The sequence below is a fragment of the Hippopotamus amphibius genome, chromosome 1 (genome assembly GCF_030028045.1).
Source record: "Hippopotamus amphibius kiboko isolate mHipAmp2 chromosome 1, mHipAmp2.hap2, whole genome shotgun sequence".
NCBI lineage: Eukaryota > Metazoa > Chordata > Mammalia > Artiodactyla > Hippopotamidae > Hippopotamus > Hippopotamus amphibius.
Window position 1 is genome coordinate 16,720,683 of NC_080186.1, and position 17,176 is coordinate 16,737,858.

The following is a 17,176-nucleotide window of genomic DNA, read 5'->3' on the forward strand; positions in this document are numbered from 1 at the left end:
CTAGCTCTGTGCGAGCCCCAGTCCCTCCCTTGCCCAGAGGAGCGGGCGCCAGGCCTGCACCGAGGCCTGAGCTTAAGACTTACCGATGTAGATGCTGCCCTTGGCGTTGACAGCCACGTTAGGGCCTGGGGACTGGCCGCTGACCAGCTCCTCTCCGTCCACCTGGATGGAGCCTCTCCGGCCCTCTCTGTGGTGCAACAGGGTCAGGCCCCTCACCACCGATTCCCCGTCCTTCCCAACCCGGTAAGGGTCCCCTCCCTTTGCTACAGAGACCCCAGACAGAGAAGTCTGCCCCCTGCTCCCTGAGTTCTTTCCTCCCCACTTCCCTCCTAGATGAGAGATCTGACGCCACAAACTCAGCTTCCTAGCACCGCACCCAGGTTTCATCCACCCCCTAGGGTGCTAGCCTGTCCACCCCTCCATGGAGCTCTGTCCCGCCCTGGAAGTCTGTGCTCTGGATGGTGGGCTCCACCGGACCCTGGCTTCAAGTTCTGACTCCCCAGAGCTCAATGCCTGCCCCCCTGCGCATGGTGGGGGGCGTCCTGTCCCAGTCCAAAACTCTGGACCCCTCGCTCCAGTGCCCGCATGGCTCCCTTACCGCAGTGCTGTCACCCGATGCCACTCGCCATCGTTGATGGGGTCCTCAGAGACAAGGCGGGCCTCCCCACTGCCCAGCTGGTAGCTGCACTCACACAGACCCAAGAATGGTGTGAGCAGGGGGCAGGACGGGAGGGGGTGTGGGATGGCGGTGGTGGTGTGTGGCTGAGGCACTGGGAGCTACAGCTTCTCGTGGTGGGGGGGGCATGGGACTGACAGGAGAGGACACCACTGAAGGGTAAGGGGGGGTGAGGGAAGGGAGAGGAAGGGTCAGGTGCCAGAACCCACCTGAAGACAAGGTGTCCGTCCTGAAGCCCAAGACCGATGAAGTCCCTGCCTCGGCTGGACTCTCCCGCCTCCTGCCAGAGAAGCACAGGGTCTCTGGGGGCCCCTGACAGCTGTGGCCTCCTCCTTCCTCTCCCCCACTTCTCTGGCCACCAGGAGGCGGGGAACCCTGACATCCACACTCACCACGCCCTGCCAGAGCAGGAGGCCGCTGGCTGTGTGAGTCCGAACCTCCAGCTCGATGGTCTCGGGGACCTCGGGGAGACTGTGGTGGGGAAAGTGGGTGAGGGGCAGAAGTCCCAGATTCCCGTTCCCCACCCGGGGCCCACAGACTCTCCCAACACCCGTCTCACCTCCTGGAGAAGATGCGGCCAGGGAGGGCGAGGAAGCCGTCATCGTAGAAGTAGGCTCCGTACTGCCCGGGGGCATCTGTAGGGGGAGGGGGCCGATGCTGGGACACCTGGTCAGCTGCACGGAACGCCCAGCGTGCATCGGTGCCCCTGACTCCCACCTTCATCCTGACCTGCACTACTACGGCGCCCTGAACCTGCAGTCCCTGGAGACTCAAGGGGGCTGTGGGCAGAATTCAGGGGCCTGTGAACTTGGCTGGGAAAGCATTACAGTTCTAGCCTCGCTCACTTCACCCTGAAGGTTAGCAGGTAGGCAACACACTGAAGGAGTAGCAGGGCCTGTGACTCGGTCACCACTGGAAGATTTCCTTATGCTTTATGGGAGTTGCAAATATTTTGAAACATTGTTCATGCTCTTTGCAATTGTGGCAGCTGTTGGGACTAATATGAGATCTTGTTACTTAATGTATTAATAAAGAAGCAAAAAATTTTAAATACTTCAATAACCTTCTTTCGGGACAACTGGTTTCCTTTGAAATCCTATGTATTTCATTCTCTGCAGTCAGTAGGGTCCAGGTAGGGTGATCGACCATCCCTACTTGCCTGGCCCTGTCCTGGTTTTAGCTCTGAAAGTCTCACATCCTCAGAAGCCCCTCAGTCCTAAGCAAATTGGGGCAGCCGGTCACTTAGGTTGGCGGCGCACGAACAGTTCTGAACCCCTGTGTTCCCTCCGTCTTACGGACGGGAAGACAGGCTCAGGGGTGAGTGAATTGCCCAGGAAGTGGGAAGCCTGGATGGCAGCCCAGAGCTTTTGGCTGCCTCAGCCACACTGTGTGTGTGGCTCTACCATCCCCAACCCTACCTGCTCAAACCCATCCCACACCAGCACTGGTCCCTGGGGCCTGGCAGCTACCAGGGTAGGGGACACTTTGCCACCCTCCACCAGCGGATGAAGTTAACAGCTACCAGTTACCAAGCACCTACTTGTGCAGGAAGTTTCACATCCAGCTACAAATGTAATTTTTAACTGGATCCTTGTAACAACCCTGTGACTTAGCTATAATATTAACGAAAGCTAACATTCTGTACCCATTCTGGGCCAGACATTGTCCTTAGCATTTTAAATACATTAAAGAATTTTACACTCACACAAAATTGTATCTGAAACCTTGTGGAAGGATGTTACTTCTTTCTAATATTTTAGACATGGGGAAACTGAGGCACAGAGAGGTTAAGCGACTCACCCAAAATCACACAGCTAGTAAGCAGCAAAGCTAGAATTTGAACCTAGGCTCTTATCCACTATACAACTACCTCTCCTATTATATTAGTGATAAATAAGATATTTCTCAATAAAGCAGTTAGCACAGGGCCTGTAAATGTTCAATAGATATTCATTTTATCATTCTCATTGCTTTTAAATAGATTGTGGATTGCTTGTGAATGAGGGTCCTGCCTTATGTATCTTATATTTATGCTCCCAGGGCAAGGATGGGCACATATACCTGTTTGTTGCTGGAAGGCATGAATACAGAGGAGGGAACGGGAGTGAGAGTGGTTCAAAGGCCTGCCCAAGGTCACTAGCCAGTAAGCATAGGGCAGGACCCAGCTCTGTGTGGCTGTGCTCTTCTCATTCTGTCACTCTGTGCCCAGGGAGCCTCTCCCCTGGGCCTGTTCTGTTTAGAGGCCAGGATGGAGGGGTGGGGTCGTTGGAAGAGGGGCTGAGAGACCCAAAGTCTGGGAGGGACAAGCCCGCTCAGCGCCTCTGGCTGGTCACGGCCAAGTACGTACCGTTGCCCCCGCTGCCTTCAAGATGCCAGTCGGGCTCCGCTATGCCATGTGCAGAGCCTGTGGGGAGAGGCAGGGTCCAGTCGGTGGGCTGTGTCCAGCCCCAGGGCCCCAAGGGGGAGGCGGAGAGAAGCCAGGGCGGTTACCTTGTTGGCAGCGTGGGCCAGAGAAGCCTGGGGGACATAGGCAGCGGGTGCCCTGGCAGGTGCCCCCGTGCAGACAGGGTTCACGGAGCTGGCAGGGGTTCTCCTCATGCTCACAGAGGTCTCCTGTGGGCCAGCGCAGAGGGGAGTGGGCGTGGGCTGGAGCAGCCACTGACCGCCCCACGCCCCTCCCTCCCGGCCTGGCCAGGCTCCCTTGCCTTTGAAGCCATCTCGACACAGGCACTGGAACTCGTACTCGCCCGCGGGCATGCACGTGGCACCATGGCGGCAAGGCTGGCGCTCACACGGGGAGCTGTCGTAGCACTGCCCGACGCCCCGGCTGCCCAGGAAGCTGTAGGTGAGGTCCAGCCGCTTTCCGTTCACTGACACCTGTGGGCATATGGACACTGAGGGACGCGAAGAATGAAGAGGCAGAGGCACAGGGGTACCAGTAGAGAGAAGACTGCAGCAGAGGGTAGCTGGGAACCCAGGCTGGAACCTGAGCAGGAACGTGGCATTCTAGCACAGGGGAGGAGGAACAAAGTCGAGTGCCTACTGTGTGCCGGGAGCATCCATCAGTGCAGTCCCTTCTCAGTACAGCCTTCCAAAGCAGGTGCAATTATCCCCATTTTACAGAGGAGGAAACGGAGGCTCTGGTCCCAAATGCCTTGGGCTGGCTGCAGGTGGAGGGAAATCACCCCGCCCTCTCCACCTGCCGTCTGGAAGCTGCTCACCTCGCCCACGCAGCCGTGGAAGGGAGCGCTCATGTTGGTGGCCAGGGGCAGCTGCACGGACGGCTCCACGCCGCCCAGGTAGAGCAGAGTGTGCAGGTTGAGGCCCTGGCTCTTGCCCGGCGAGGAGCGCAGCACGGGGCGCCCGCCGTTTACCCGCAGGCTGCCGTCCTTGTTGAGACGCTCTGCAGACACGTGGTGCCAGCGGCCCAGGGCCAGGGGCTCAGAGCTCCGCAGGATGGCCAGTCCTGGGGAGGATGCCCGGCAGGGTTGGCCCACGGATGGCCCCCTGCCCCGTCCCGCCCCCTACAGGAACTTGAGCAGACAGGGAGCCTCCTTCAGCCTCCCTGTGTCCTAGAGGAACCCAACAGTCTAGGGACTTGCTTCAAGTCACACAGAGAGAAGGGACGTGAAGAGCAGGGGACTCCAGTTGGTCTGACTTCAGAACTTATTCCCCCCACCTCCGTGGGGCATGGAGGGCCAAGGGGGGCATGGAGCTCGGTGCCCACAGCCCATCTGTATTTGGTGTCGGCGCTCACCTGAGCCCAGCTCGTAGCGGAACTCCAGATGTCCGCCAACCATCGCCAGGGACACGAAGTCCTCCACAGGCCCGCTCTTTCCCCCACTGAATAGCAGGACCCCATCGGGTGCCAGCGGCTTAAACTCGACATCCAGGCGTAGCTCGTGGTGCGTGTTGGTGAGAGCAGGCAGCGCCAGGTAGGAGCCCGTGCCCGACAGGGAGGGGGTGGTCACCGTCACACCTGCAGCAGCCACAGCTCAGCGGGGGCAGTAGGGATGCCGGAGTCACAGGAGGGATGCCGGAGTCCCGGGAGGGCTCCCACTATGAGCCTTCCTCTGAGGCCCCTGCCCACCCCATCCTCCAGTCCCAGAGGCTCAGGACCAACTGGGCAATGCCTGCAGCAAGCTAGAAGCACCCTGCCCCCAGCACTGCAGACCAGGCTGGATCTTCAATTAGATGGGATTCCCCTTTGAGCCCCTCACATGTGAGTTCAGGCTGGGCAGACGCTTGGCCAGGTGACCTGAGGCCCTGTCGCTCTGGACGAATTTTATCATCCATAGGACCTGTCATGGCCTCAAAGTGCCCTGTCCAGCTTCTCCCCCGTCCTTACTGGGATCCCTGGGGTTCTCAGGCCCAGCTTCGCTCACCTTCCTCACACCTCATTCCTGAGCGGCCCAGGTGGCAGCGGCAGGTGTAGCCTCGGCCATCGGGTCGGTTCACACAGGTGGCGTCGGGCCCACAGGCCTCTGGGGGACACACGGGCCAGTGAGGAGGACACTGAGGTAGCCTGGGAGAGGGTGGGGTCCTGGTGCCAGAGCCCCAGCTATCGCACCCTGGGGCCTGGGCTAGTTAGGGCTAGGCCCGCCTGGGAGGGCTGCATCGGGAGACTGGGGAGGAGGAATGGATGCGGGCAAGGGTGGGGCCGGAGGAGGCTGGGCAGGGAGAGAGCAACGGGGGAAGTGGACGAGTCACTCTCTCTGTTGTTCTTGAAAGACTGGACCTGGATGACAGTGTGGGGGTGACAAGCACCTGGGTGGCAGGTAGTGGGGTGAGTGCCTCGGTAACATGGGAAGGTGGTAGCTACCGGGGAGCAGTGACTGGGCTAGGGGGAGTGTCTAGGTGCAGTGAGGGGGGTGAGTGCTTGGGTAGCAGAGAGGGAAGGCAGAGTGGGTAGCAGGGTGGCGGTGATGGAAGTCAGAATCCAGGAAGGGTGGTAAGTACTTGGGAAGACGGATGGCGTGTGGTGAGTACAGTTAGGGTGGGGGTGGGTATGAAGGTGTAGGAACGGGCAGAGGGAAGAGCCCGGGGTGGCGGTGATGGCGAAGGTGGGGTACACACCTGGGTGGCAGTGCAGGGCCTGCGAGTGCTCACAGCGGCTCCCGGTGAAGCCAGTCGGGCACACACACACATAGCTGCTGCTCTCTGAGTCCTGGCACTGGCCCCCATTCTGCAAAGCAGCCCCTGGAAGTCAGGCTGAGAACACTCTGGCCCTCCCCGACTCCACGTGGGGCCTGCCGCAGCTGAGGGCAGTGGCCGGGGCGGCTGGGAGGAGTGTGCGGTGCGGGGCTACCTGGCAGGGCCGATCCCGGCAGGTGGGGCAGTGGGAGATGCCGTGCGCTGTAAGGTTCAGGTCGTGGAAGACGATCTCCTCGCCCTGGATGCGCAGCTCCCGGACACAGCCTGGGGGGCGGGCAGGCAGGGTGAACCGAGGTGGGGGTGCTGGGAGGCCTGCCCAGCCCCATCCCATGCCCTGCAGTGCCGGCCAGGTGAGGCCTGGCCAGGGCTGAAGGTGGGGAGGGGGCTCACCTATGAAGCCGCTGCTCAGCCCCGCCTTGGGGATGGCGCCGTAGTCAGGGTAGCCACCCAGGTAGAGCTCCTCGTTCAGGTCCAGGCCCTGGAACTTGCCCTGGGAAGGGGGGAGGTTGGGAATGGCAGATGGAGGCTGAGCGGCGATGGGAAGGGGCTGGGAGTAGAGGAACAGGGCTGGGTCTCACCTGGGAGGTGCCGTTGACCGGGGCCAGGCTGCCCACGATCAGGGAGCCCTGGGTGAGGCTGCGCAGCAGGGTCACCGTGTGGAACTGGCCCAGTGCCAGCGGTGTGGGGTGGCGGATGGTGGCCATGCCCGAGCCTGCATCAAACCTGCTCCATGGGGTGGGAGGGCCAGGGCAGGGGAAGCGCATACGGGGTTTATAGGAAGGGCCGGGCAGGAAGCCCAGGCCGGGCAACGGTGTTGATGCCATTCCCTGCTCCAGTTCCTGTCCCTGCCTGTGCTCTCACTCCACGCCCACCCCCAGCTCACCCCACCCTTGCCCCTCCCCAAGGGTTCTCCTCCTCCCACACTCTCCTTGGGAGCTTGTCCAGAGCAGCCTCCGGGGCTCCAAGAGCCCCTGGCTCCAGGCCCTACAGCCTAGCACCTGGCCTCACTGTTCGTCTGAGCACTCCTCCCTCAAAATCTTGTTTCTTTTCTTCCTTGTTTGTGGCTGGTCTTCCCCAACTAGGATATACGTTCCCACAAGGGCCAGAACTTGATCTGTTTTGTTTCTCTCTGTATCAATGCCTGGCACATGGTATTCAGCGAATAACGAATGAATGAATGATGAATGAATGAATGAATTCTGGCCTGCAGCAGCCCCACCCTGGAAGGACGCACTCAGCAACGCTGGGTACTTCTGCTGCAGTTTTGTGCAAGTCTGAGGCCGCTTCCTCTGCCACCCTGCTGGTGTACTGGGCTGACTCCAGCAGAACGGAGGTCACCGGGGGCGACAGCCACATCTCCTTCTTCTAGAACCTCCTTCGTACAACTCAGTCCAAGGTGGTGTGTGCCTGACGGAAGTCCTGCAATCTAGTCCCCCAGCCCTGCTTCACCTATAAATGGGGAGGGCAAAGGTCTCACCGGAACTCGGGCCTCCCGCCCACGAGGCCGAAGGAGATGAAGTCGGGCTGCCTGTTGGCCAGGTTGGTGGGGCTCCCCGGGATCCGCTTCTGCCCATTGTACAGCAGCATCCCTGGGCGGGCACGGCTGTGTTAGGGCCTCCTGTCCAGCTACGGGCTCCCTGTTTGTCCAGCCCCAGGATGAATGGCCCAAGCTTGTGAGCCTTTCCCCTCGCTAACTGCTGTCCCTCCCTCCAGCACACCCCACAAAGCCAGGGTGTCTCACGCTCAGGATGGGGCCCTAAAGAGAAGGGGCTTGCTGAGAGCCCCTAGAAAGCTGAATTTGCTTCACCTAGACTGTAGGGTCTACCCGAAGGAGGAGAGGGAGGCAGAGACTCACCCGAGTAGAGAAGGAGGCCTGGACAGTGAAAGTCAGAGACCCGTAAGAAGTGGGAGGAGACAGATGAGAGAGAGAAAGAGAGAGAGAGGAGGAGGAAAGGGTGAGAGATGGGGGAAGGAAGAAGGAGCAGAGACAGGAGTAGGGAGATGGGGACCGAAGAGGGACTGGGGGAGACTTGGGCACAGGTATCACAGAGGGGGATGGAGAAGAGGAGGCAGGAGAGAGCCAGGGGGGGGGTGGGCCGGCTGTCCTGGGGACCCTGGGGCAGGGAAGGCTGAGGACAGGGGGCTGCCAGGGCTCATACCCCGATGGCAGTGACTTTGGGGACCCCCAGCCCCGGGCCCCCCCAATCAGCTCCTCTCCCGCTCACCATCAGCCGAGTCGGGCCGGAAGGTGATCTTGATCTCAAACTTCCTGTAGGCATCCTTGATGGTGGGCAGTGGCAAGAAGGAGTGGGGGGTCTGCGTGAAGTAGGGCACCACCCGCTCTGCGGGCAGAAAGCACAGTTCAAGATGACACCCACAAGGTGGTGGGTGAGGCACTGCCGATCCCGGGGTGCATGGTCTCACCTGGCACCTGTAGGTGGGCGAAGGCTTTGACCTTGCCCTGGCGGTTGGTGGCGGTGCAGACGTAGGTGCCTGCATCCTGGGGCCGGACCGAGGGCAGCAGCAGCATGTTGTTCTCCAGGCGGCTGTCGGGCGGCAGGTTCCCATCCAGCTGCAAACACACCGGCACTTTGAACCCTGGCCTTGGCGCGCACCTCCACGGGGCCTGTCTCCCATCCCCGCTGGGGGCCCACCCTCAGATGCAGAGCACATACTCTGTGCCAAGCCTGGGCCAGGTCCCGGGGGCACCAAGATGGTGACAACCTGGTCCCTGGCCCTCAAGCACGCCCGCTGGTCCCCTGCCCAGCATTTACCTTGCTCCAGGTGATGTCAGGAGTGGGGTAGCCAGAGGCCATGCAGGGGAAGACAGCTGCAGAACCAGCGGGCACACGGACCTCTGGGGGCGTTGAGATCTGGGGCAAGGCTGAGAGGGGAGGAGGAGGCACAGGCCATCAACCTCATGACAGCTACTGTTTGTGAGCCCAGCCTGTGCCCTGACTCGTTTAATCCTCACACCATCCCTGGAAGGGAGGCACTATATCCCCATTCCACAGCTGAGGAAACTGTGGTTTAAAGGGAATTAGTAGCCATTCACTCCTGGTTGCACAGGTGGAACCAGGCTGAGCCTGGGCTCAGGGACAGGCCCAACTGACACCGCAGACTGAACCTCAACACACCTGGGTGGAAAATTGTGCAGCCCTCTGGGGACCTGAAAAAGTGGTGCTAGGGCAGTGTGCGTCAGTTCGGGGTCAAGTCATAGTGCTTGGGGTGAAGAGGAATAGCCTTTGAAGAACATACAGATTATGCCTGCCCGGCATCCTCCATTGCCCATGTTTTACTATTTTTTATGTCTGCTTTGAGTTTGTGTTGTCTCTGCCATCAGACCTGGCTGTAAGTCTCCCTCATCAGAGCAGCCGCTCCAGCAGGTGAGGACTCCTTAACTGATTTCCCCTCGATGCCCCATGGTGTAGCTTTTCCCTGCAAGTTCCAGCTGCCCCAGAGGAACACTCACTTCTATCCCCTGCTGCACTCGCTCGTTATCAAATCTGCTCCCTAAATACACCACGTTGAAAATCCCCAAGGGAGCGGGAAGGGGGAGTAACGTGGGAGGGCAGGAGACGGCGCGTGAGCAGCCCCTGCACGCTCCCCGGCCCCGTGGGCATCCCTGCCAGCCTTCACCTTGCACCAGCAGCAGCACGTGGGACTGGGTGGTGCCCGCGGCGTTGGTGGCGGTGCAGCGGTACTGTCCCGCGTCGGCCAGCTCCACGTGGGCGATCCTGACGATGCCTCCGCTCTGCACGACGCCAGGCCGCAGGCGCCCTCCCACTTTGCTCCATGTCACCTGAGGCTGGGGGTCGCCCAGGGCCAGGCACTCGAACTCCACGGCGTGGCCGACCACCACGGTCTGCACCGAGGTCCGGATGTTGATGAGCACCGAGGGCAGCGCTGGGGCAGGACGAGGCAGAGCAGGGTGAGGCCAGCCCGCTGCGGGCCTGGGCTCACAGAGGCCGCAGGCTGCCCCGGAAAAGGTGGGCGCCGGGGCCCGAGACATTCATCTTTTTGTGCATCCACTCCTTAGCACACTCGCTTGTGTGCTCTTTTGTTTATTCGTTTACACACCTGTGCACCCACCGTCATTTTCATTGGCCTGTCTGAGCACCCACGCACTCCGCCCATCTCCCTTCTTCCTCTCTCCCTTGTAATACCTGTCAAGCCCCCTTACTCTATGCTAGAGGCAAGCAAGATACAATCGAATAATTCTCTTTATTTGTACACATTTAAGGGGTTTCTTGGGGACTATGGTTCCTGTGCCCTTCATCTCTGTCCCCTGCTCTTAGCAGAAGCCTGAAGCCACCCTCCTACCTTGGACAACCAGCTGGGCACTGGCCTGGGCCTGTCCCCATGGTCCATGGGCCTGGCAAACATATGTCCCTTGGCAGCTCTGGTCCAAGTTCTGGATTCTGTGAAGAAACAATAATAAGACATCAGTGAATAAAAACGGTGAGAATACTTTGCAATTGGGTGGGAGTTAAAAGCCGACAGGGATCAGCACGTGATATAAACCTCTAGTCTCCCCAAAACCAGGGCAGGGAGGGAGGTAGGCAGGGCAAGTGTCACCACCCCCACTTTAGACCAAGACGTTGTGGTCTAGAGTTCAAGATCACACAGTTATCAAGTAGCAGAGCTAAGATCTGGGTCATATATATCTGGCCTCAGAGCTTGTTCTTTTTGCTTTAACAATAACATGAATATGGGCCGCTGATTACTGAAGGCCTTCTATATGCTAAGCACTGTTAAGTGTTTCAGGTGATCTCATTTAGGTCTCACATAACCCACTGTACAGCTGAGAACACTGAGGCTCAGAGAGGTGAAGTGACTTGCCCAAGGCCACTGTTTCATGCTAAGCCCACTAAGACAGGGAATCTAACAGCCCCACTGCATGCTTTGGGCTGGGGTGCCCAAGTTCAGTTCCACCCCCACCCCCACTCACCGGAGCACCCCATCATGCACGCTGTGGCCAGGAGGCAGCTGGCCCCCTTCCTTGACCCAGCGGAGTTGAGTGCCCGGGTCGCTGGGCACAACACAGTGGAACTCGACGCTGGCCCCTATGCTCTTGGTCTCCAGCTGAGGTGTGACCTGAACGGTGGGCGTCGATCCTGCTGGGATGGGGGTGGCAGGGAGAGAGCCGGAGGGGCCTGCGGGGACAGATATGAGGTTTTGTGTGTGTGTGTGTGTGTGTGAGAGAGAGAGAGAGAGATCCCCAATGCCCCTCCAGGACCCAGGAAACCCCCATCCTAACATTCAAAGGATGTTCTTCTCCTGTTTGCGCCTCTGACCAGGAAAAAAGACCTCTCACTGGCAGATTCGTTCATCTGCTCACTCGTGCAGTCATTCAACCAACACAAATAAGAGTCTGTGCAGCGCTGGGCTGCGCTTCCACAAGCTCCTGGCCTTCGGGAGGAGAGGGCAGCCCAAGGCGAGAGCGGGAGAGGTCGATCTTGGAAAGACTCAGACATTTGAAGAAAGGACAGCAAAGACCATCATGGCTCTAGTCTAAAACAGGAGGATCCCAGGGGAAGGTACCTACATGCCCAGGTGCAGGGGATGGATGGGAGCGTAGGTCGAGTGCATATTATCACCGTTTACCAAAGTGCCTACTAGGTGCCGTGGGCTCTACGTATGTGTATCTTCCTAAGTCAGCCAATGTGCTGGCACTGCCTTCTTTGCTTTACAGGATGAAGACAAGGAGGCTCGAGGCTCACTGACTTGGCCGAGGTTGCACAACCATCAAGTGATGGAGCTGTGCACTGAACCCCAGGACCCGGGCTCCCTGCAGTCCAGGCTCTGGAGAAGACCACGGAGATGCTGGATTCCCTGGAGAGCTACTGAAACCCTGGGCATCCGGGGGTGGGTGCTGCCCTGTCACCCATTCACTGTTGTCACTGTCCAGCACGTACACAGCCTGTTCTGGGTGCCGTGGTGGACAAGCCCAGGGCTGCGGAGATGACCAGGTCTAGGCCCTGCCCTGAGCATCCTCAGTCTGGCAGGAGAGGCAGGCTGGGGTACTCATGGACACAGCCCCTGGCAGTGTGAGGTCAATGCCAAGGGAGGGATGCAGCAGCGAGAGCTAAAGTTGTTGAGAACACAGTGACGGGGGTCTTCCTGGAGGAGGCAGGCCTGCCTCGGGCCTTGGAGAACAGCGGAAAGGAAGGCATTCCAGCTAGGGTGATGGGGGGGGTCTTCATGCCCCCAAGGTGGGGGGGGTCCCCAGGCACCAGTTGTGGGGTAAGTAAAGGGTTCAGAGCAGTGCCTGGAGGAAAGCTGACCCCTTCTATCCAGCCTGAGCTGGGGCTGCTCACCTCGGACTAGCACCTGGGCGAAGGCCTCAGCCGAGCCCACCTTGTTGGTGACCTGGCAGCGGTAGCGGCCTGAGTCCTCCGGGGCCGCAGGCTCAAAGAGCAGCACGTCATTCCTGGCGGTCGCCCTCCCAGGGAGGCTGCCGCCCACACGGCTCCACTGGAAGGTGAGCGGGGGCGTCCCGTGAGCCAGGCACTGGAGCTGCACCGTCTCCCCGGCCCGCACCGAGGCATGCTCCGGGACCGTGGTGGCATACGGCGGGCCTGGGGTCGGGAACACAGAGGTCAGGGCGGCCAAGAGCAGAGGTCAGGATGGGAGCAGGTGTTGGGTCCCAGTGATGTGCCAAAGGATCAGGGAAGCTGAACGGTGAGCCCAGGGGACTGGGGATGAGGGAAGCAAAGCTCCCGGGAGGGGACGTGGGTTTTAGGTTAGGGCAGGCTCTGGGGCCTGAGGTGCATGCGACCCTCCAGATGGGGTTCCTGGGGTTCTGTCCAGGGGGTAGCCTGGATGGAGCACTCAGACCTCCGTGCGGTGCAGAGAGGGTAGCCCAAGGAGGGTGGACAAGGGCCTTACTCTCTACATGCAGGGCGATGGTGGCCTCAGCGTGCCCGGCGGGGCTGGTGGCGTTGCAGATGTACTGGCCCGAGTCCTGCTGGGCTACCCGCGGGATGATCAGCGTGTCACCTTCCAGCCGGTGCTGCCAGGGCAGCGGGGAGCGCAGCTTGGACCAGTGGATGGTGGGCGTGGGGCTGCCTGTGGAGAGGAGTGGCAGAGGTTGGTGAGCTGCCCCAGGACTGGCTGGGGGGTGGGGTGGTCAGGAAGGGACCTGGGTGAGCTTGCTCCTTCATGGGGGGTCCTAAGTGGGCACCTCAGCCATCACTGGGAGACTGCCGGCAGCAAAGCCCCTTCCCTGAGCATGACATCATCTTCAGGTCTCTTGTGTCTAAATTCAGGCCCCAGGGCCCGCTGCTCTACCTGCCCTGGGTCCCAGCGCCCGTCCACACCTGTGGCTGAGCAGCGCAGGGTGGCCGTGTGTCCAGCTTCCACGGTCAGCTCGACTTCTTCCACCTGGACCTGGGGGGCGCCTGGGGCCACGGTGCCCGTGTCCACAATCACTTCCACTCGCCTCTGTGCTGTGCCCAGTGCGTTCTGAGCGAGGCAGACGTAGATGCCCGCGTCTGCTGGTTTAGCTGATGAAATCTGGAAGAAGCAAGGATGTTGGTTATGGCAGCACCAAAGGGAGACCTTGGCATCAGCCCACAGCTTCGTTTTACCTCTTTCCTCTCCCCATCCCTTTGTTTTTAGCTTTCCTGTTTGACTAGCTCACAGCTGAGGGCTCACACTCAAGATATCCCATTCGTCTATCCATCCACATATCCGCCCACCCATCTTTCCATCCATCCATATGTCATCCCCTCATCTACCTGCCGATCCTTCCACCCATCCATCTACCCCCATCTACCCACCTATCCACTCCTCCACCCATCTATCCATCCAACCATCCATCCATCCAGCCATCCACCCACCTACCCACCCAACCACCCATCCTTCTACCCCTTCCTTCTTCCACCTTCCTCCTTTCTTCCTGACTGTCTTCCAATCTGCCCATCATCATCTATCCCATCCTTTCCTTTCTCCATCAATTCATCACCCATCTCTCCATCCACCACTCTTTCCTCCAAGATTCTGCTCAAGGATGGGCCCTGACTGGGCTTCAGATCCAGAGATGAGACCCCGTGGCCTCCGACCAGGGGAAGCCACGCTTTACCTGCAGCACTGCGTGGCTGTCCATGAGCCCGTGTGCCCGCTGCTCCAGGTTGGTGGGGGCACCGATCCGGGTCCAGCGCGCAGAAGAGCGGGGCTCCCCAGCACTGACACACTCCAGGCTGATGGCCTTTCCCACTTTCACCCGCACAGGGCCCTCGGGGAGCACAGACACGGTAGGGGGCCCTGCACAGACGGATAACATCACTGATACAGGCGCAGGGCTCTGCGGCTCACGTGCACGGTCATGGCCCCCTTGTCAGTAACTGCCGGTGGGCACCAGTCTCCCCACTGCACCCATGTAGAGACTGAGGCTCAGAGAGGGAGAATGCCCAAGAGGGAGGCGGTGGCAGAGGCGGGATTTAAGCCTGGAGGTTCTGAGCTTGGAATCGGGGCTGGGCGCAGAAAGGCCGAGCCGAGGGGGTGGAAGGCCCTCACCGTGCACACTGAGGTTCACGACACTCTGGGCCACGCCGTAGGCGTTGGAGGCCACACAGCGGTAGGCACCGTGGTTGCTGGGCCGGGTGCCCACGATGGTGATGATGGAGCCGTTGGGGCTGATGTGGACATTGTCTGCAGGGTTGACATCAAGAAGGGTACAGTCAGTGAGGGTGTCCTGCTGCCTTGGCGCTGCCAGTAGGCGCACCAGTGACCCATGCCCCTGACCCCTCCAGTCTGGGTGTATCCAGCGAACAGGGTCACAGATGGTTGAGAAATGAGTCCTTGGAGGCTGCCGGGTCCAGTCCTCTCACCATCCAGAGAGGCTTTACCTGGGGTCACACAGGGTGTTTGGTGCCGGGGTCGCCTCTGCCCAGCCGCCAGGGGTGGTCGTCTTGCGTTCACATCCACCCCCAGCCCCCCCACGCTGCCCCCTGGCTCACCCTCCAGCTCCTGGTTCCGAGTCTTCCACTCAAGGCTGATGGGGGCCGCCCCCTCATGGACGAGGCACTTGAAGCTGGCATCCTGGCCCTGCCGCACGGTGCTGCTGGGCGGGTCGATGGAGATGACAGGGCTCCTGAGGCCTGGGGAGGGGGCAGAGGGTGCTCCACAGGGCTGCACAGGCTCACGTCCCCCACCCTCGGCCTTCGCTCCAGGGTCTCCCTGCCTCCCCCTGCCCGTGGCATCTGCCTCACTCACGGTAGGAAGACCCTGCACTGGGCGGGACCGTGACCGTGAACGAGGCCTCCTGCTCAGGGCCTGAGCTGCCAACCACGCGGCACTCGTATTCTCCGGAGTCAGCCTGGGAGACGTGGTGGAGCCGCAGCCGGGAGCCATGGGTCTGTCAGAGTGAGGAGGGGGTGGCCATCGTGCCAAATCACTCGGGACAGGGCAAGTCCCCAAGCCCGGCTGTGCTGGTGCCCGTGTGCCCCCTTGGGTCTCAGGAGCTCAGGGCTCCAGCTGGTGGGGATGAGGACGCTTCATTCACGAATTCCTACAAGTCCAATCCATCCCCTTTACAGAGGAGGAAACTGGCGCAGGAGATGATTCAGCAGCAAAGCCAGGAGAAGAATGCAGGTCTCTTGACTCCCAGGCTGGTGAACGCCTCCCCCTGAAGTATTTTATCCCCTGGGGTCCCCAAGCAGGCCGGGGTTTGTATGAAGGAGTTTGGGATGCAGACGGCAACTGCAGGTCCAACCTTGCTTGCCCTGGAATCCTCCCCATCCCTGGCCCCTGTACCTGGTGCCGGGCGGGGAGGCTGCCCCCACGCTTGTACCATGTGACCTGGGCGTGTGCCTGCCCGGGTACCACACAGTTCAGGTCCAGGGTCTGTCCTTCAGTCACGTGGGAGGAGGAGGCCTCGATGTAGATGGACTGGGCCAGTCCTGGGGCTGTGGGCACAATGGGTGGGTGAGAAAGGTGAGGCCCTGAGGGTGCAGGCAGAGACCTAAGGTGGTGGCAGGGAGTACCAGCTGGTCCTCCTGGAGGTGCAGTGGCTTGAGAGCGACTGACATGGCTGAGCGCCACTGACCTAAGAACGGCCTCTGTCCCCTGGGGACCAAGATGCTATGGTGAGACCTTGGTCCCCAGTGTTTGGGAAAGGGGCTGGAGGACCTTTCTGGAGCCGAGGGCTAGAGCCCTGCTGGGGAGCAGGAGGAGCAAGGCCAGGAAGGGGCCCCCAAGCCTGTGCCCCAGCACCGCCCACTGCTCCTGTCACTCACCAGGAATGGGGCCTGGGCTGGAGGCCTCGATTGTGACCAGGACAGAAGCCTCCAGGGTGCCTGAGCTGCTGGTCACTTGGCAGGAGTACTCTCCAGAGTCAGCAGGGGACACCTGGTTCAGCCTCAGCAGGGGGCCGTGGACCTGGCCGGGGCGGGGCGAGAATGGGGAGAGTAAGCTGGGGGCCAAGGCCCTCAGATGCCCCAGCGCTCTCATACCTGGACCCCAGGACCGTCATGTACCATTGCGGACGCTGCCTCCTGCCAAAGGCGACCCCCTTTGATATTACACATTGTGGAGTATGTTTACTGTTACATTTTTTCTGGCAGGAGACAGTCCAGTGTCACGCGTAAGAGTTGTCCTTTTCTAATTCACACCAAGGTGCTGGGCAGCCAGTGACGGCCCTACCATGCCCAGCCTGTTCTTGACCTCCCAACTCCCAGTGATCTCCTGCCGCCATTTTCCTGAAGCCCTGGATGCTGGGGCTACCTTCCCTCCCGGGCAGGGGACGAGGTGAGGTGAGAGTGCCCACATCCTGCTTTCTCCAGGCTCCATACCTGGTGCCGGGCGGGAAGGCTGCCCCCGCGCCTGTGCCACGTGACCTGGGCGTGGGCCTGGCCAGGCACCACGCATTTCAGATCCAAGGTCTGTCCTTCGGCCACATGGGAGGAGGAGGTCTCGATGCGGATGGGTGGGGTTCCTCCTGGGGCTGGGGCATGGGAAGAAGTCGGTGAGCTGGGACTCCCTGTGCCCTCAGCCCTTGCCCCTGGGTGCCCAGGTGTTCACACCAGGGGCCACGGGGAAACAGCCTTGACTCCCCCCTTACCCCTCCCCTGAGGCCTGGGGCAGCTGGGTTAGCTTAGGGCACAGAGGCCCCTCATTCTCCCAGCCCCGCCCCAGACCATGGCCCCACCATCTCTGGTGCTCCCAGCGCCACTGGCAGCCCGGGCTCAGGGCCAGGCAGCTCCACACAGATCACTAACATTTCCCAAACTTGAACAGTATGTGGCTAAGAAGCCAGACTCTGGGGCCAGACTGCCTGGGTTCCAAACCCAGCCCTGCCATTTATGAGTTGTGTGATCTTTGGAAAGCTACTTCACCTCTCTG

The 17,176-nt window shown here is 60.5% G+C and overlaps 1 protein-coding gene across 1 annotated transcript in view; it reads right to left on the bottom strand.

Moving 5' to 3' along the window:
* Positions 1-17,176, bottom strand: part of HSPG2 (heparan sulfate proteoglycan 2) — a 100,967-nt gene that overhangs the window by 1,286 nt on the left and 82,505 nt on the right. The window contains exons 65-96 of the mRNA XM_057699025.1: positions 16,627-16,778; positions 16,072-16,213; positions 15,590-15,741; positions 15,050-15,191; positions 14,794-14,934; positions 14,351-14,485; positions 13,917-14,098; positions 13,153-13,348; positions 12,722-12,901; positions 12,151-12,411; positions 10,782-10,986; positions 10,154-10,251; positions 9,470-9,736; positions 8,605-8,714; positions 8,255-8,402; positions 8,056-8,172; positions 7,308-7,419; positions 6,409-6,553; positions 6,221-6,320; positions 5,985-6,094; positions 5,753-5,861; positions 5,062-5,160; positions 4,434-4,655; positions 3,898-4,142; positions 3,382-3,553; positions 3,167-3,289; positions 3,024-3,080; positions 1,236-1,311; positions 1,069-1,147; positions 886-956; positions 599-682; positions 84-187 (exon numbers count right to left, since the gene is read on the bottom strand). Of these exons, the coding sequence (XP_057555008.1) occupies positions 84-187; positions 599-682; positions 886-956; positions 1,069-1,147; positions 1,236-1,311; positions 3,024-3,080; positions 3,167-3,289; positions 3,382-3,553; positions 3,898-4,142; positions 4,434-4,655; positions 5,062-5,160; positions 5,753-5,861; positions 5,985-6,094; positions 6,221-6,320; positions 6,409-6,553; positions 7,308-7,419; positions 8,056-8,172; positions 8,255-8,402; positions 8,605-8,714; positions 9,470-9,736; positions 10,154-10,251; positions 10,782-10,986; positions 12,151-12,411; positions 12,722-12,901; positions 13,153-13,348; positions 13,917-14,098; positions 14,351-14,485; positions 14,794-14,934; positions 15,050-15,191; positions 15,590-15,741; positions 16,072-16,213; positions 16,627-16,778 (4,536 nt within the window). The remainder of the gene's footprint in view (positions 1-83; positions 188-598; positions 683-885; positions 957-1,068; positions 1,148-1,235; positions 1,312-3,023; positions 3,081-3,166; positions 3,290-3,381; positions 3,554-3,897; positions 4,143-4,433; positions 4,656-5,061; positions 5,161-5,752; positions 5,862-5,984; positions 6,095-6,220; positions 6,321-6,408; positions 6,554-7,307; positions 7,420-8,055; positions 8,173-8,254; positions 8,403-8,604; positions 8,715-9,469; positions 9,737-10,153; positions 10,252-10,781; positions 10,987-12,150; positions 12,412-12,721; positions 12,902-13,152; positions 13,349-13,916; positions 14,099-14,350; positions 14,486-14,793; positions 14,935-15,049; positions 15,192-15,589; positions 15,742-16,071; positions 16,214-16,626; positions 16,779-17,176) is intronic.